Source organism: Nematocida ausubeli (assembly GCF_000738915.1).
Source record: "Nematocida ausubeli strain ERTm6 chromosome Unknown supercont2.5, whole genome shotgun sequence".
NCBI lineage: Eukaryota > Fungi > Microsporidia > Nematocida > Nematocida ausubeli.
Genome location: NW_026515638.1, coordinates 387,341 through 404,956, shown reverse-complemented (window position 1 = coordinate 404,956; position 17,616 = coordinate 387,341). Strand labels below are relative to the sequence as shown.

Sequence of the window (17,616 nt, the reverse complement as noted above, 5' to 3'; positions counted from 1 at the left end):
TAATCTGCTAGAGGCAATAGAATACAGATTCTTTGTAATTTTATATAAATCATTGTAAAGTTCTTTATTAAGCGCATACAAAAATACGTATTCTAACTGTGAAAACAGAAGAATATCTGCTGTATATTCACATTCTTACTCTACAATATTCTGGTTAATAGCATTGACAGCTACATCCACTATTTCATCAGCAAAGTTTGGGATGCAATTTGCAACTTTCATGCCCATACTGCCTATACGGCTTAAAATATCTTTTTCATGGGAGGCAATGGCATCGACTAATTCGCATACATTTATATGAGACTCCACATCTGCCACAGAAACAGATGAAAATATCCTTAAGATAGACTCTTCATTTAGTTCACTAAGAGCATGTGCTCCTTCCTTTAATCTAATGATAATTTCAGAGATGACTTCGGGTCCTTCTTGTTTTATGCTCATTTCAAATGAGTCAATGAACTCCTTATACTCTTCTAAGTATTCAGTGGCTGAGTTAAATGCATTCTTTGTTAGAAGGAACTTTCTATCTACTAAAATGCATTGTAGCTTCTCAATTAGTCCATCAACTGAGGTGTACTCACTAGCAAGGATCTGACTGCCAGTGATTTGCATCTTCTCAAGGAAATTTGTAACTTGTTCACTTATCTCGTACTCAGGGAGTGCGGGTGCCTCTTCAACTGCCTCATGCAAAGAATCTATAATATTTTCATTTATATTAATATCTTGCACAATCAGGAGATCATTATGATTGGCTATTTCTACAGTGCTGTTAATTGCAACTTCTTCAATATTTGCTGCTATGATGCTTTCTTCTAGTCCTAACATATAAAATTTTCATTCATCACTATATATATTTTAATTAGAAATATCCTAAATTAAAAGCCGTTTATTTTTGGGAATTTACACCAGACATAAAGGAATATACATAGTGGTGTAGTCATGCGAATAGATCTGCTATAGTTGCCTTTGAATATAAAATATTCATATTTGTCTTTCTGTAGTGTTTTGCAGGGTTTGTTTCATAAAGAAATTCTTCTGAGTACTTCTAGATGGAAATTCTTGTTATGTTATGTTGTACTGTATAAATAGACAGAGCTGTTTTAGTCTGTCTGTATATGCTAAGCACAGGATATTCTCAAATTATGGCGTGTTTTCATCTACGCTGGATGAAAGATAATTAAGAAGATCTGACGGTAAAGAAAGGGGAAAATCACGTGATAGGATAACCCGGCAAACTGTAAAACGGAGACCAATTATTTAGTTTATATTCCAAGGGACTTAAATTAGCCTATTAACATATGCGGATCACAACTATAAATAGAAACAGTTTAACTCCTTTATGGACTCATACAACAAAATAAACAAAAATGAATTAGAGACAGGTGCAAGCAAGTACTACAGAAAGATGCACAATGCTGCAGAACAAGACTTCACAAACATGGAAGATCTTTTTTCTAAGTTCCCAAAACCAGATTTTTCGCAGATGGATCTAATTATTCCAACTAACTTTGAAGAGTTCAGGCAGATAATGCATGAGGGTGTTGAAAATGGTTCTATTACCATGCGAGAGAACATGTCAGAAGAAGAAATGAAGGATCTTTGGAGGTTTGCAAGTTCTAACTTTGAGAATAGCATGTACAATATGGCAACACAAACAATCCAAGAAGAAGTGTCTATGGACAGTGAGTTTGGAAGGAAATTACAGAGATATATGACTTATGACCTGGAGAACCATAAAACCCAAGCAGTAGCGGAAATACAAGAATACATTAGACAAAGCAAAGAATACTTGCAAAAGTTATTTTTCCTGGCAGTTACAAATGCAAGAGAAAATTTACTTGTCCCAGTTAACTTCAATTCTCTTCTGGTGTATGAAGTTAGGCCAAATAATGCACAAGAAAGTGGATTATTTAAAATCTTCAAAAATCAGCGCATGAAGAAATATGCAAAGGTGTTAGGAATCTCTCTATTGGTTATTTGCCTTATAGTGCTATGTGTGGTTTTGGCTACGCGCAAAGCACACATTTTAAATCACTTTAAAGCGTGATTATAGGTCTATTATATATTCCAAGAAGCATGCTTCTGCTTATTGTAGTTACAGACTAAAGGTCTTATTATAATAAAAGGCATATTATTCTATGTATTTTTCTGAATACTCTTCTACTTGTTTTTCTTTCACAGTTAAAGAAGCTACAAAAATAACCTGAAAGACTGCAGACACCAAAGATATTCGAGTATGTGACAAAAATAAATCTCCCTTGACAACTACACTATTTACTATCTATCTTATATGTCTGGTGACATTTGTTGAATAATAGGCGGTTATTTCTGTCTACTGTCTTTCATAATATGTTTGCAAAAAGTTTTATTCTTTTACCTGGATGAACTGGCAATATTTAGTGAAATTACTGATGTTGCAGCATATATGTGCCAAAATTGCACTGATGGATATTAAGCATATTCATGAGAGAGTAATCAAAGATGCACATTTTGGGAACCTTACAATAAACCCAGAAGGCCCTCTTAATCCACTGCGTGGCTACCTTTACAGTAAAAATAGACTAGTGCATAACAAAAGACTGTTTTCACCAACAATAGAGACAAGTTACATCTTGAGATCGATAAATCACAGGAATATAAAGACATCTGAGCAATGGAGCACATACGGGTTTCTAAAGAATCCTGCTAAAGACAAGCCATATTCACCAAAAAGTGCAGGGAATGAAAGCCAGGAGTATATTTACAGATACAGCAGAAGCCTAATTTGGATGTTCCCTTCTGTATCTGGTGACTTGTCCATAGAAACAGGACGAAATAATTCCTTTATTAGAGCTCTCCGGTCTATCAAAGATAAGTCCCAGATAAATTCACTTCTTGCCTCCTTATTACTACTCTCTGAGGGAATTTCTCTTCCAGTTGAGTACAGCCAAGAAGACGAAGCAGTATTTCTGAGAAGAAAAAATGATTTATACTTTGTGCTTCCTTTAAGACTCCAAGAAAACACCAAGGGCAACCAGGCTAGTGAATCTGTCTTTCTGTCTGAAGCCCTAAAACTCATGAACTTTTTTATAACGAACTGTGGGTGTGATCTGTTAAAGAAAGGGGGTGAGTTTTCAGAACCAATTTCGTACAAGGATTTCAAGACAGGGAACTTTCTGAACAGCACTAAGTTTATGATACAGTCATACATATTTGAGTTCATAGACAGTTTGGAAGCAACAGAAGGGTTTATTCATGCAGTGCACAAAATACTTTCTGAGTGGATTGAAGATGTGCATGAAAGTGGCAATGAAGAGAATATGCAAATTGCAATTGATCTATTCGAAAGATGCTTTGTATCTGCTGTTTCGCATGATAATTGCAGTAGAACTGACTATGTGGATGCTTTGCTGGAAATAGAGAGGATTGTTGATTCGGATAGGCCCATTCCCTTTTCTGATAGTGCGCAGATTCCTGCATACAGAAGTGTTCCCGTATACATTCGCAAGTCAGATACATTCATAAATGATGAAAGAATGAATTTTAGCAACTGCGTGGAGGTAGGTCTGCTTGGAATATTCTGCTGCTTTGTGTACGATGCATCTGCTCGCATTTATACCACAGAGCACATTCCTGAAGCATCTTCTAGTTTAAAGGATTTCTTCCATTCATACTCTGTGCCATTCACATACACTGACTTTAGTCTGCACAAAACCTGGAATCGAGTGGTTTCAGATCTGAGTGCACCGGAGATTGCTTATGTGAAAGACAGAAATGAGCTTAGAAGTGGTCTTATAAATATGCTGGTTGTCATTGCAGAAATATCTGGGGTTTATGAAAGAGACAAAGAAATTCTTCAGGAATTTATAGAAGAAATCACAGAAGCAGAAAGCATTACAAACTGGGATGTATGCAGAAAGATAAGGATATATGCTGAAGACCTTTTTAAACTTCTCTCTAGAGATAGTTCTCTTAAGGTGGAATTTTTCCTAAATGAAGGAAAGAGGTCAGACGGAAAAACAGATCTTTTTGGGAAAATATTCTTGAAGTACTCACTTGGTGAAATAACCAAGGGAATTCTACTGGAAATTAAGCCACAACATGCTTCTCTTTCCTTGGTCTCTGATAAATCTAGTTTTCCAAAGAAAATGGAAGAAAGCCTTCTGAATATAAAGCACATAATTAAAGCACAAAAGACACTTCTAGGGTACTTAATTAGACAATATGCCAGTTTTATCCTAAAAAGTGCAAATATCATGCAAAGTACAGATTTAGTCCACAGAAAGACAATTATAAGAATATCTGCAGATAAATTTGAAAGTATAGATAGACTATTGATGAAAGCACCAATTGAAGGAATTCCGTACAAAAAAGAACTTGTAGCATGCACTTTAATATATGCACATGATCAAGACCTAAGCCCAGAGCATCCAGCTATAAGATTTACATCAAACATACTTGGAAGTGTGCCCCTGAGGGATGTAGAAACACAAAAAGAGTTTTTCCCTAGCTTAGTATACACTAAAGCCTACCTGTCTTGCTACCCGTCAATCCTCATTGATGACAGTATATATTTGGAAAGAGCCTCAGAGAGTAATGAAATCAGTGGAATATTCCATTATATAGTGGAGTTAAATTCACCAGAGTTTCTTGTCCAGTGCTTGAAGGTCTCCATAAAACTCGAAAATCTCTCGATTTCTTTCAGCTGTCCCATAATGAAAAAGGAAAATGCAAATGAAATATTTAGCATATTATATGGGGAAGGAAGCTTAACACATATAAAAAAGATAAAAAACTATATATTTACGCATTCTGCACGGAAAAATTACATGAATGAGCTTGTGAGTGCTGCATGGTTTGTATACGTATGTGAGCAAACCCCTATAATCTGGGAAGTTGTAGAAGACGCATACAGTAATCTTCATTCAGGCAGTTTCTTGTACAATTCAGATAAGATAAGTACAGTTGATAATTTTGGCAGTGTCCTGAATGTATTGAATATCATGCGGAAAGACCCAACCCGTGACCCAAAGAATGCAGAGAAGTTTGATGCCATTCATGCAGAAGTTGTCAGACTGGGGATACACTATAATTCTAGGAATTGGCCTAGATACTTCTAATGCAAGTTGCATTAAGTTGGAATAAATATTTATTAAACCTTCTTCTGTCCACCTTCTGAAGTGTCTGGGATAAACTTTGTTTTGCAAAGTGCAGCAGATCCGGGTCAGCTGCATGTAGGAAATTATAATATTATTCACTGTATACTCTGCATAAAGATACAGTGCATATTCTTTCTAAGACAGGAGTACTTCTATGAAATATTCTTGACTTCAAAGTTGCAAAATACAATTATTTCTTTCTGTATACGTAGATGAAACAAACATGAACATTTTCTGGAATTCTGGTATACATTAAGGATCTGCCCTAATGCACTTTATTATTTAATATTACACCACACACATTATATAGTAGATGGTCTTCCTTGAGTATTCCTTAAGTACGCACTGCTTAACACAGAAATTATCTCATACTCACACACGAATGAAAATAAAAGTGAAAGTGAAAGAGTTCATGAAAATTCTCATAGCACAAAATAACCCGAATATAACCAGAATTTCCTACAGGAATATCTCAAAAACATGCGTACACTAGATTTTATTCTTGCATAATTAGTTATTCTATACAGGCGCATATATTGCAATAGGCACAAGCCTGAAATACAGTTTATTTTACTCTATGCAGCATATTCTATCACCACACGTTATAAATATTCTAAGCTCACTCTCACCTGAAGTAAGTAAGTTAAAGGCTTTTTAATGAAAAATATATTTATTGAATAGAAAACTGTCAGAGAGAATATACATAAAACTCTACTAACCATGAAAGGTAGACTAAATAATCAACACCCATGTTCTCTCTTACAGGACTATACCAATTATTTCTATTTGACTGCCAGGCTTAAAGGCTTTCAATGTGCTTTGGTTATATAAATACTAATATAAATGTATTTACAACATATCTTAAAGCACTGAATAGAGTATACAGTGCATATGCCTTTTATTTTAGAAACAGTTCTGTAGCTTATAGATGTCCCCAGTGTAGTAGCTTATTCCTAGAGAAAAAATAAAGCACTTGGTAAAAGTACTATGAAAAGTAATGAATAGCCTTATTTCAATAGAAATAGTTGTTCATGTGATTTTATGTCACAAATACACGTATATCTACAAAATGTCTATTGAGCAAAATAGTAAGTAAAATCACTTACACATAAGAATTAACACATTTACCTTTCACATTCTGGGAGAAATCAAAAATAACAAATACTTCAAGAATATTATGGCATTCAAAAAGGAAGCTTAATGGTATTTTAGACAGATTATTTCAATAACATTTAATTGTTTGTATTGTGTTTGTATTTGATGCTTATGTAAATATTTATTGCGTGATTTTATATCTATAAATACATTTATGGCGCAGCCTTTAATAAGAAATGAGATTTTTAAAGGGAATTATAACAACCATGCTTATATTGGATAGTTTACTTTTTGGATATATCTTTACTGTAAGAAGGAAAGGAAAAGGAAAAGACCAGAAAATATTACTAAAAGACATAGAATTTATTAGTGAGACTAGTAGTACATCGGATTCTTACAGTCCTATAAGCAGTGAAAATTCAAATATGCAATTTCCACAGGAAGACTACAGTTCCACTTTCAATAGAAAAAGAGCACACACAGACAGTAAAAAATTAATTAGCCTATACAACAAAAAGTCGAAAGAAGTTCTTAGAAAGAGAATAGAAAATATAATCTACAAATCACAGCCACAGCCATATAGAATGACTTGCAATGCAGATTACCAGAATAAGATTGAAGAAAATCGTGCACAAATGTTTTCAAATAATAGGTCTCTTGACCAGATGGGTGATACTGAGAATATTGTATATATAAGTGCTAGCCCACAGGTAAATATAGTAAGAAGCAAAGTGCCCACTCAAAATAATTCAAGAAGAAATATTTCACATGAAGAAGCACTTTTCCTAGAATTTAAAAGACATAATAGTCAATATATTAGTGAGGATACTAGTGAATATAATGATGGAATAAGGGAAGAAACAAGAACAGGTGAAAATGACCTTGAAAGATTAGAAAAGGAAAAACAAAAACAAAAACTTCTTAAAATACTTGAATATCAAGAAAAAATAGCAAAACAGCAAGAAAAAATATTAGAAGAACAAAGATTAGATATAGAAGAAAGTAAAAGAGAAAGATTAGAAGAAGAGAGAAAACAATTAGTATTAGAGCAAGAAAGATTAGTATTACAGCAAGAAAAAGAAAGATTAGAGCAAGAAAGAGAAAGAATACTGCAAGAAGAAAAACTAGAACAAAAAAGAGAAGATGAAAAATTTAAACAAGCTATTCTGGATATATTGTATTCTATAAAAGAACGCATTCCAATAGATCTAAAAAGTGAAATTGAAAAAAAACTTGCTGAAGAAGCCAATACTTCAGATAGTATTCTTAAAGAAGTAACTGATTCTGTGAAAAGTTCTGACGATTTTTTAAAAATGTTACCATATATAGATTCTAATATTAAACATATTTTAGACGAAAATTCTATTAATATGAAAAAATTAGATGAATTACTTAATTATGTAAAAAAAAATAATATTGATACTGTTATAGATCTATTGCTGAATAAGAAGATGTTAATTAATAAAAGTGATCACGATGCATTTATAGAGGGAAAAGACGAAACCATAAACGAACTAATAGTCGAAATTGAATATTTGAAACAACAAAATGAAAAAAAAACTCGAGATGCTAGAAACCAAAAAGCGAGAAGACGTGAATTTAAAGACAGATGTGCAGCGTTGGATAGACATGTTAAATTGACAAAACAGTTCTTACATGATGATCGCATACTCCAAGAAAAAAAGATAATCGACTTATCTAGAGATAATAGAGATGCCTACAACAAAATTTCCGAACTACAGGACATTTTATCTAAAACAACTGCTGAAAATCTAGATTATATCGAAAAATATGATGAGGTGTTTAAAGAGTTAGTTAAAATGGAGAAAATGGTAGAGATAAATGATTCTAAGGCTAAAGATGTCTATAACTGCTTAAAAACTTTCTTAAAAATAGAAGCAGAATGAAACCATGAATTTAAGATATGCTTCTTCTGTTGAAGAGATCTTAAAATGCCTGCAATACTTAGTGAAAGTAGTAATTTTAGAAATACTCCAAGAAATTCAATTTCTGAAAAAGTCGTAAAATAGTCATAACTAAACTACTTTGCTTACCAATAATGATGTTCATAATAGTATACTATTCTCTTAGATGAGAGCAGAAATTTATAAACCTTGAGATGAAGAGTATTCTTTCTAGTTGTAATATCTAAATAGATTATTTAGCATAAATCATAACTTTTCTATTCATAATAGTTCTAGTCAAGATATCTAGAAAGAAATACACTAAAAATTCTTAAGCCTTGCTGCAGTAAAACTCCTACTTGTCTTTAGATACGAGGCCAAGAGACTCCTAGTATAAAGGAAAATACCACCAGAAAATCTGCAAATCAAAGAAGCACTATGTAATCATGTGAGACTATTGAAATAGCAGTATATGCCAATTACCAAGAACAAACCAAGTACAAAAAGAAATATCCACAGCGCATATGCAAAGATATACGAATAAAACATCCAAAATAAATACTCTGTAGGTTCTAGACTACTATTTCTTTGCAGGAATATTGCTCTCTATAGCGCGCCAGATATTTTGCCTTTTGTCCGTCCTATTCGAAGTGCCAGACTAATTCTAAGAAAGAAGAAAGCAGGAAAAATATTCTAAATTTTATTTGACTATCACTGTATAAACATTTAGAATTTGAGGAGGTCCTTTACTCTAATACTAAAGCGAACTAATCTATAAATATCCTGAGTTTTGAATGCTCGTGTATAATGGTTAAATAGATTTTCATTACATTTAATTGTGTTAAAATGCATGATAATTACATTTTTATCACCATGCAGATGAATTAATCTTTATTTGCACATTTTTCTAAAAGGATTGAAGATTCTACCATGAATCTGCTTAGAAACAACGTTAATCGAAATAAAAAATACTATTTCAATGAAATTCTACTCTTCTTCAATAAAGTATTATGGAAAAGAAATTACAGAAGCCTAATACCAGAAAATATGCTTTCTATTTCTTCTAAAATCTATAGTGGATTAAGTGATTTCTATAATAAAACTGGCAAGCTTGTAAGTAGTTCAGCACTAGCGAGAAGTCTAGTGAACAAAAAATAAAAAGAACTTGAGCTTTAATCGAAAGTACTTTTAATACATATGGCTAAAGTTGTAGCTGTTTTCTCTGGAAAAACCCATCTTAAACAAGCTTATGCTAGAATTATGCATCATGTGATATGAAACAGTATATGAAAGCTAAGAAACTGCAATCTGAAACCAAAAAGTGTGCTAGTACATTTGGCTTATACTGGCTTAATAAGATCCTTAATGATTAGCTATGCCAAGTGCATAAATAAACAGATTATGAGATTTTGTATATATGTGAGTGGGAAGAGAAATAAGTCTCTTACAACTATGAGGGCTTTCTTTTTAAGAAATATTTGTTTTTCTGTCTTTGTTTGAGACTTTTTGGCAGCTTGTATTTTATTCTTGCTTTTCTTCTCTGCGTTTTCTGAAAAATAGAAAATTAAAGCCTTCATGTAGGAACATTCCAATAAACATGTTTGTATTTTATATTTTTGAAGAGGAGCACAGAAAATATTAAAATCCTCTAAAATGAAAGACCACTGCATACGGGCAGACCTGGTATATTTATTGTTCAGAACTAGTATCTAAGGCTGAAACACCCAAGAATACTACAATAAAGTGTAAAGAGGTGCTTTTATATGACACTTCTCAGGCTGGAATCATTCATGCCAGAGAATAATAGTATAAAACAGAGTGTATTGTGTTTGAGTGTGTTTATTAGCATGTGCTTATTTTTACACATTCCTTTATGGTTTCTTCATGGCGTGCTCTGATTACCAATTCTCTAAATTATTCTAGAAATATTTAGATCTTAGAGATGCCAGGCCCTTGGGTAGAAACGCATGGATTTTATTGCAGCAAAAATCTCTGGATACTAGACAATAAAATTTCAATTAAATGTAGATCATGCCAGAGTTAAAATTAATTAGCCAATTAGCCTGTTAATCAGAAACAATTATACTCTGAAACTTGAGTATGTTTCCAGGCAGAATAAATACTAAAAGATGCTACATTTTACGTATGCTTGATGTGTAAGATCCAAAACTATGCAAGTTAAGTACATATAGCCTAAGTTTATTCTTCATTATCTATTGCTTCGCAGTATTGAATTATTTTGTGGGCGTACTCCAGTAGAGATGCTTTTCTTCCTTGTTTACTCTCTTTTATCAGACCGTCCACCAACTCAAAAATCATCTGTCTTCTTTGTATGTCCATTAGGCCTTTTAGTTCATCACACTTCTCTGGGTTTTTGTATGCCAGCAATAGAAAGAGTTCCTGGTTGGTTGCAATATCTTGGCCAATGTGGATGGACTTTCGCCCAAACTCAAGTGCCTTCTCAGGCTTATTACTTCGCACATACTCTATGAATATTTGGCTGAATATAAGCGATACTACATTCGGGTGATTCTTTAGCAGCTCAGGATACTCTTTGTTAATCATTTCATACATTCCCTCAATATCCCCCGCTAGTGCTGTGTCTTTTATGGTTTTCCGCATGGTGTGGTATGCGTCCCTTGTTTGGCTTAGGGCCTCAAGTGTGTCAAGATGGCACTCTGATGAAAGATAGTCAATTGCCAGCTCAAGCTCTTTTGGCATTAGATTGCTCATTTGTTTGCTAGTAATATTTGCATATTAAAATTCTTCTCTTATTTCCGTACACCAGGACACACAGAATTTCACTAGCCAGAAGTAGCGTGCGGAATATCCCTGAGGAACTCCTCTGCAATGGCAAGTGCTTCGTATGGGTTGATCTTTGCTACCTCAAGTGTGCCTATCACACGAATCTCATCCTGCTTAATTATAATCTCTCTTAGAATAACTAGCACTGCAGCACAGAAATAAGGAACCATTTTTCTTCTAGGTCTCTCCTGAAAGAACCGCTCCCATACGGCAAGCGTGTCCTTTAGCTCAAATTCAGCTGAGAATAGAAGCACCATCCACCGGATGTGAAAGGCACTCTTTCCAAATAAGTTCTTCTTCTGTATGCATGCACATAAAGAAGGGTCTTTTTTCCTAAGAATCCTCAGTATTACTCTCTGCTGCCCAAATATTCCTGTCTCTGTGATGTCCATTTTCTCTGAGAAGCAGTCCCCAATGTCCACCATGAGGTTGAAAAAACAGAAATATGCAAGAGACTCACTATAAGGCTGCTCATCATATGAGATAACATAGTAGACAATGGAGCATATAATATTCATTCCCTGGACATACCCAATAGACCTATTTGTGTATGCGAATACTTTTAGAATTCTGGCAATTATTTCACTTACCTTCTCATAGTCTCTTGTTGTATTAAGGTAGTTGCTGGAAAGGCCATTTGTTGGGATAATTTTGGTTCTTTCTACGTCTTTATAGATTAGATCAACAACCTCCAAAGGAACAAAGATCTCTTCTAAGTATTCTTTGTACACTCTGTCATTGGATGCGATCTTTTCTGCTGATAATTCCTCAGGTGGCATTAAAAGGGACAGCCATCTTTCTCTTATGGCCTTCATTTATTTTGACGTGCTAATTTTTTTATGAAGCACAGAGTTGTTCTAGTGAACAGTGGGATAGAGAGAAATATTGCAGCAATACACGGGATGGGTGATGACCTAGTGCCGCCTTTGAAACTTGTTCGAGATCCTTCTTTGGTGATAGAAGACGAAGAGCAGGAACCTGCGAACCCTGCAAAGATCACGCGAAAGAAAGCAGAGATTCTGGAGTACCAGGCACCAGAAGACATAAGAATGCATAAAGAGGAAAGAGTTCCGTGGCTGCTGGAGGACAGCGAGCAAAGGTCTTTTATTGGAAGGAAAACACAAATAAAGGTAACTGAGGAGTCAAAAAGTGCATACTATGCGATGATAAAGGACAAGAATGAAATAAAGCTGCACAGAATTGGGAAGTGGTACAAGTTCTCCCCAAAGATCCAGTATGAAACACTCACCCTAGAAGAGGCAGAGGAAAAGATGCAAAGAAAATCAAAAGACGCAGGGTCCGACAAAGAGGCATCCAAAAGGGCAGTGGAGGAGTACAAAGAGGATGAGCTCGAGTACAAAGAGGTATTTGACGATGATGATGGCGAAATTGACATAGAGCGGGTTGAGAAAAAGAAGAAGAGGCTGGATACAGCAGGAAAAGACTTAAAAAAGCTTGTAAAGAACTATGAAGAGTACGAGTCAGAGTCAGGAAATGAGTCAGAGTCAGAGGATAAGCAAAAGGAAATAGCAGAGGTTGATGTGAAAATGCATCTATGCGCAGGCCCAATGCCGATTAAAAATTTAATCGAAAAGTTTAAAATGCGATTTAAGGCTAACCCAAAGTCAAAGGAGGTGTTTCGGCATATTATAAAGAAAATATGCGTAATTAAAACAGACCATGCAACGGGAGAAAAGGTTTTAGTTCTTAAGGAAAAAGAAAAGTAAATAAACAAAGAAAGAAATGCCAGATGCCATGGACCCAAACAAGGATAAAAATAATCTGGAAAAGCGCCAGAAGAGAATGCAAGCAATATACGAGCTTTTTGAGTCTGAGTCCGAGTACGTGTACGACTTAGTTCTCTGGACAAGAACCATAAAACATCTGGTTGTTAATACGACAACATTGGATGTTTACAGCAAACAGGTTTTCCTGTCTAAGGTAATAGGAAACTCAGATAGCATATACCAGCTGCACGACGCAATTCTTATAAATTTCATGAAGACCCTGAAAATAGCAAGAAACACCCCGAAGGATGTATTTCTGCGCCTGGACATTACGCCAGAGTTGCTTATAGAGGTGCTTAAGGGATACAGCATAAGAAAGACACTTATTTCAAGCATATACATAGAATATGCAGGAAGGGTGCCGCAGGCAACAGGGACAATGGAAATTCTCATAGAAGACAACAAGAACTTTGATGCAGAAATATCTGATGTTCTCCATAGAATCAACAGATTGCATCTGGGGTGCTCGCACTTTATCATGCGCCCTATGCAGAAAATAACCAGATACCCACTGCTATTTAAGGCGATATTAAAGCAAGCCTTGCCGGAGGAAGAAGCAGCACTTTCAGAGGAAATAACAAATATTCAACAGATAAACCTGCACGTGAACCAGAATGTGCAATATTCCACAGAGTACTTTACGCTTTTCCATCTATCGCACGAGATCAATTACAAGCACAGACCAGCTTTCTCAATAGGAATTATACAGAAAAATAGAAAGCTAATAAGAATGGAAGAAGAAATATCACTTATTTCTGGTCTAAGCCGAAAAACAGTTTCAATTGTGATCCTTGATAATGCAGTTTTCTTAATCGAGTGCATCATTAAAATTCGAGGAATCTACAAGAAAACCGTAAAAACGCTTCTTGATGAATACATGGCACCAGACAGAGTGGAGGCATGCATTGTGGAAAGCCCAGACAAAAAGGAGATTCAGCTAGAAATATCATGCGGGGATAAAAAGTACCTTGCAGAGTGCAAGGGCTGGGTGGCAGAAGAAATTGTCCAAGTCATTAAGGATATAAAAGAGGCAGAGCAGTCAAAGTTCTACAAATTCACAGTAGAGGAAATGGAGAATCTGGTGGAAGGCGAAGATATTTCCCTTTCTTTAATTAGCCCAAGCTTAATTGAAGAATGGTCATCGAGTGGTATCGGGGATATAGTTATTGGATGCCAAGAGTACTTGGAGGTAATCCTGAACAATCAAAGAACCAGGATAGTAGACAAGAAGCCATGCATGGATGTAGTGTACAATGAGAAGGTTTCGAATGTATTTGTCAGAATAGAAAAAGCAGTTTATAGCTTTGTGATAAGTCAGGATATCCAGCAGTCTCCTCCAAAACTGAGAAAGCTCATAGGATGCACAGATATATCATTCATTAAAAACGGCGAAACAGAGAATGAGATTCTTTTAATTGCAAAACAGATAGGATATTTAGGCTCTGAAGAGCTGTTTATCTTCAAAATAACTGCAGACCAAACTGGATACTTAACAAAAAAAACGCACCGTAGGATGTACATTGCAGGTGACATAATGGACGTCTCATTCTTTGGAAAGAATATGGTTCTTTCTTCAAATGACTTTGAGCTAATTGATTTAGTGGACCTAACCACGCAGGAATTGCTTGACCCATTAGACAAAACAATAGCAATATACGTTGACAAAACAGAGTCAAAACCTCTTTCCATTTCCAAAATAGATGACAATTTGTATCTTGTGGCACTCTCTGATGTGGGGTTCTACATTAACAAGTACGGATCCAGAAAAAAGACAAATATAGTCTTTCTGTGGCTTATGGCAGTTAACTACGTCTTTGTTTTTAAGGAATATATTATTGCAATTGGCGCAGAGCAGGTGAAAATATTTACGCTAAAAGATGGAATACTCAGGGGAATCTTTGAAATCGCAAACTGCAAGCACCTTCACCACCCAGACTACATAATTATATACAATGACACTAAGATATACCGAATTACCAGCCCAGAAATATCTTCCTAATTAGAGATATAACTGAATGCTTTTGCAGATGCCTTAGAGCACTAATGTACTGCAAAAATACAAAGTAAGATCGGTACATAACGTAGATCTAGATAGCAGAAATATTTAGGTGAATAAACCATCCAGAGCATATGCATGTTTACAAAGCACAGATCATAAATCTAACATTCTTCACTATGCATTCTATCACTGCAATAAATAAAAGGCGTGCCAGACTGCTGCAGCTAAAAATAATAAAAACCATTACGTCCAATGCTCTACGGCTTTGAATTGTTTCTGCGTCCCTGTCTGGCAGCCAGTCTCTTCCCCCTACCACCCTGTATTTATCAATTACTTTCCAAAATATACACTATTATAGACTGTGTGATAATTTCATTTTACCATCTACTCTGCCAATAAGCATCCAGCATATTTCACTCAAAGCTAAAATCAAGGGGTTTTCAGTAGAAAAATATACTTAAATTTTCAACAATTAATTTAGACTGTAGTAGAGCCATATAGTTACTGAAAAGTCACTGCTTTGAAAAGTGCCAGTGCAGAGCATAGAAGGCACCTCAATGGAAAACATAGTTTCAGAAGACAGGTTGACTACAAGTATTTGGGTCCTTTGAAATTGCTATTAGTTCAAATGTAGTAATTTTAGTGCATCTTTTAGTGCATTCTCTGGAATAATCTGTTCATTTGGTTTCTTCTGTGTTAAATCTGCTTTAATTTCTCACTGGCTCTCAGCTGCAGAAAAATTCAATTTCTATTTGTCTTTGCAGAAAAATATCTGCCGTATGTTCAAGAGGTACAAGCTTAAGCCAAAAGTAATAAAACCACTTGCAGTAAGATCAAGATCCATTGGAGTTTCAAAAAGAATAACGGACGAAATGGTAAAGATACTGAGCATGCTGAGGCACTCTTCGTCATCAGTTAGAATGAGGGGTGCAAGAGAGGCAGAGGCACTAGAGTGCATCTCTGAAGAAATGATCAGAGAGATAATGAAGATGTGCAAGAGCGAAAAGAAGGAAGTTCGTGCACTCTTCTATCGAATTACGCATAAATTCCTGGGGAAAGCACTTCCAGCAGAGCTAAAGAGCTGGGAGGAGTATATTATGCTATATTTAGAGACCATGCTGACGTGCAGTGTGATTGACGTCAGAAAAGACGGCTTGAATATGCTGGATATTTCCATGAAGTATTTCCCAGAGAAAGCAAATGAAATGAAGACAGAGCTAATGGCATGGCTGAAAAATGATGAAAGAATTATGTCGTTAGACCCGAAGTACACAAAGTGGACATGCGACATCATAAAGAGACAGAAGTCATTAATGGCACTGCAGAAGACAAAGCATCCAGTTGCCACATTTGACAGCAAGATATACCTTCTAGAGGACAGTGTGCTTATAAATGACCTATACAAAAGCACAAACTACCAGAGTATCTAGATATAAATACATTAGACACCGTATAATACTCTTTCTAATTGCGCACTTTAACCACTTATTAAACATGTATATGTGCTTATACTTGATTATTCTTGTTATTCATATACAGTCCATTATAAGTAATAAATTTATTCTGAAGAAAGAGCTTCTGCTAAGAAATAATAATTGTGGTAAAATTCCCACTTTCATTAATTCCGTAACCAAAGTGCATCAATGATAAATTCAACTTCTAGACGATTCCTAGTATATCAGAGACTGACTATAAAATAGTAAGATAGTAAAAACAATACTGAATGCGCGGCACATGTCAGAAAGAAGAAGTACATTCAACACTTACACAAAAGGTCACAGTCACCAAAGACATCCGCAGAATTACGATAATAAAACTTCCTTGACAACTACACTCTCTATTCTAGACTACTATCTCCAGACTAGCTCGTCGCCCCCTTTTAGGCACGTCAATGCACTATAACCCGATGTACATTTTCTATCCATTCAGCTGCATACGCACATGTCTTATATATTTATCCCGTACCCTCCATCTCTAATCTACCTCTTCTGTACTATATTTCCATTCTCCTGTCTATGTCTTCTTATTATCCTTTCTTCTACATCTTTGCAAAAATAAACTCTACAATATTCGCACTGCCATCATTGTTCAGAAGGGTTTGTTTCTTCTAAAAAAAAGATAAAGACACACGAAAATCAGAAAACTGCACTTTTTGAAGAACCACTCTCAGCAAACACTCAGCGCAATGTAGAAAGCTGAACAAACTCCGCATCACACGCCAGCCACATAAAGAACAAAAAGGCTCTGTCCAGACATGAAAACCTATGCGCACACCAGCACAGAACTATACACACATACCACACATGATATACATACACATATGTACATACTATACACAGACTACACATATGCAATATGTATGCTGATAGAGACACATCAGAAGTAGACAAGAGTGCATTTCTCAAGCATGCCATGCAAGTGCCAAGACACAAGCTGTCTACCTCACCTACCCATCTGCACACACCTCCCTACATCAGCAGGTCTTCCTCCAGTGCCTGCTGCACATGCCTTGTACACACTCTCCCACTATATTAATTTTTCGTCATATGGCCCTCTGAGGTGCGCAATTTGCACATAGGCCAGGCTATAGACCGCAATTAAGTAAACAGACAGCAGAACACAGTCTAGAGCGCAATTAGAAGGGCCCAATGCACATATTTCCAAATTTGATCATTTTTTGGGGGTATTTAAGGGGCACACACTCTGCATTTCAGAACACCAGGAGAGCTGCATCTGTCTCACGGCGCAGTGCAGAGAAGAGGGCTGGCTAGGAGGTGGCAGGAGCAAGCCGGCACTAACCCTGCCGGTGGGTCGTCCACTATTATCATTCCCTTCGGGGTAGCCTATAAGGCCATATGGAGTAGCTTGGATGCCAACTTTGTCATTAG

The 17,616-nt window shown here is 35.6% G+C and overlaps 9 protein-coding genes across 9 annotated transcripts; 6 read left to right on the top strand and 3 right to left on the bottom strand.

The window, feature by feature from the left end:
• Window positions 1-135: 135 nt before the first annotated feature.
• NESG_02203 (uncharacterized protein) lies at window positions 136-825 on the bottom strand (the record flags this gene model as incomplete). The annotated part of the gene is made up of 1 exon (XM_053049813.1): window positions 136-825. One exon carries the CDS (start codon window positions 823-825, stop codon window positions 136-138), a length of 690 nt encoding a protein of 229 aa, XP_052903984.1.
• Window positions 826-1,339: 514 nt separating this feature from the next.
• On the top strand, window positions 1,340-2,047 carry NESG_02202 (uncharacterized protein; the record flags this gene model as incomplete). Its single annotated transcript, XM_053049812.1, has 1 exon — window positions 1,340-2,047. One exon carries the CDS (start codon window positions 1,340-1,342, stop codon window positions 2,045-2,047), a length of 708 nt encoding a protein of 235 aa, XP_052903983.1.
• Window positions 2,048-2,381: 334 nt separating this feature from the next.
• On the top strand, window positions 2,382-5,099 carry NESG_02201 (uncharacterized protein; the record flags this gene model as incomplete). The annotated part of the gene is made up of 1 exon (XM_053049811.1): window positions 2,382-5,099. The coding sequence occupies one exon, from the start codon at window positions 2,382-2,384 to the stop codon at window positions 5,097-5,099; it is 2,718 nt and encodes a 905-aa protein (XP_052903982.1).
• Window positions 5,100-6,469: 1,370 nt separating this feature from the next.
• Window positions 6,470-8,140, top strand: NESG_02200 (uncharacterized protein; the record flags this gene model as incomplete). Its single annotated transcript, XM_053049810.1, has 1 exon — window positions 6,470-8,140. The coding sequence occupies one exon, from the start codon at window positions 6,470-6,472 to the stop codon at window positions 8,138-8,140; it is 1,671 nt and encodes a 556-aa protein (XP_052903981.1).
• Window positions 8,141-10,336: 2,196 nt separating this feature from the next.
• Window positions 10,337-10,870, bottom strand: NESG_02199 (uncharacterized protein; the record flags this gene model as incomplete). Its single annotated transcript, XM_053049809.1, has 1 exon — window positions 10,337-10,870. The coding sequence occupies one exon, from the start codon at window positions 10,868-10,870 to the stop codon at window positions 10,337-10,339; it is 534 nt and encodes a 177-aa protein (XP_052903980.1).
• A 71-nt stretch (window positions 10,871-10,941) lies between these two features.
• Window positions 10,942-11,757, bottom strand: NESG_02198 (uncharacterized protein; the record flags this gene model as incomplete). Its single annotated transcript, XM_053049808.1, has 1 exon — window positions 10,942-11,757. The coding sequence occupies one exon, from the start codon at window positions 11,755-11,757 to the stop codon at window positions 10,942-10,944; it is 816 nt and encodes a 271-aa protein (XP_052903979.1).
• A 24-nt stretch (window positions 11,758-11,781) lies between these two features.
• Window positions 11,782-12,669, top strand: NESG_02197 (uncharacterized protein; the record flags this gene model as incomplete). Its single annotated transcript, XM_053049807.1, has 1 exon — window positions 11,782-12,669. The coding sequence occupies one exon, from the start codon at window positions 11,782-11,784 to the stop codon at window positions 12,667-12,669; it is 888 nt and encodes a 295-aa protein (XP_052903978.1).
• Window positions 12,670-12,685: 16 nt separating this feature from the next.
• Window positions 12,686-14,728, top strand: NESG_02196 (uncharacterized protein; the record flags this gene model as incomplete). The annotated part of the gene is made up of 1 exon (XM_053049806.1): window positions 12,686-14,728. The coding sequence occupies one exon, from the start codon at window positions 12,686-12,688 to the stop codon at window positions 14,726-14,728; it is 2,043 nt and encodes a 680-aa protein (XP_052903977.1).
• Window positions 14,729-15,507: 779 nt separating this feature from the next.
• On the top strand, window positions 15,508-16,158 carry NESG_02195 (uncharacterized protein; the record flags this gene model as incomplete). Its single annotated transcript, XM_053049805.1, has 1 exon — window positions 15,508-16,158. The coding sequence occupies one exon, from the start codon at window positions 15,508-15,510 to the stop codon at window positions 16,156-16,158; it is 651 nt and encodes a 216-aa protein (XP_052903976.1).
• Between the last annotated feature and the right edge of the window lie 1,458 nt (window positions 16,159-17,616).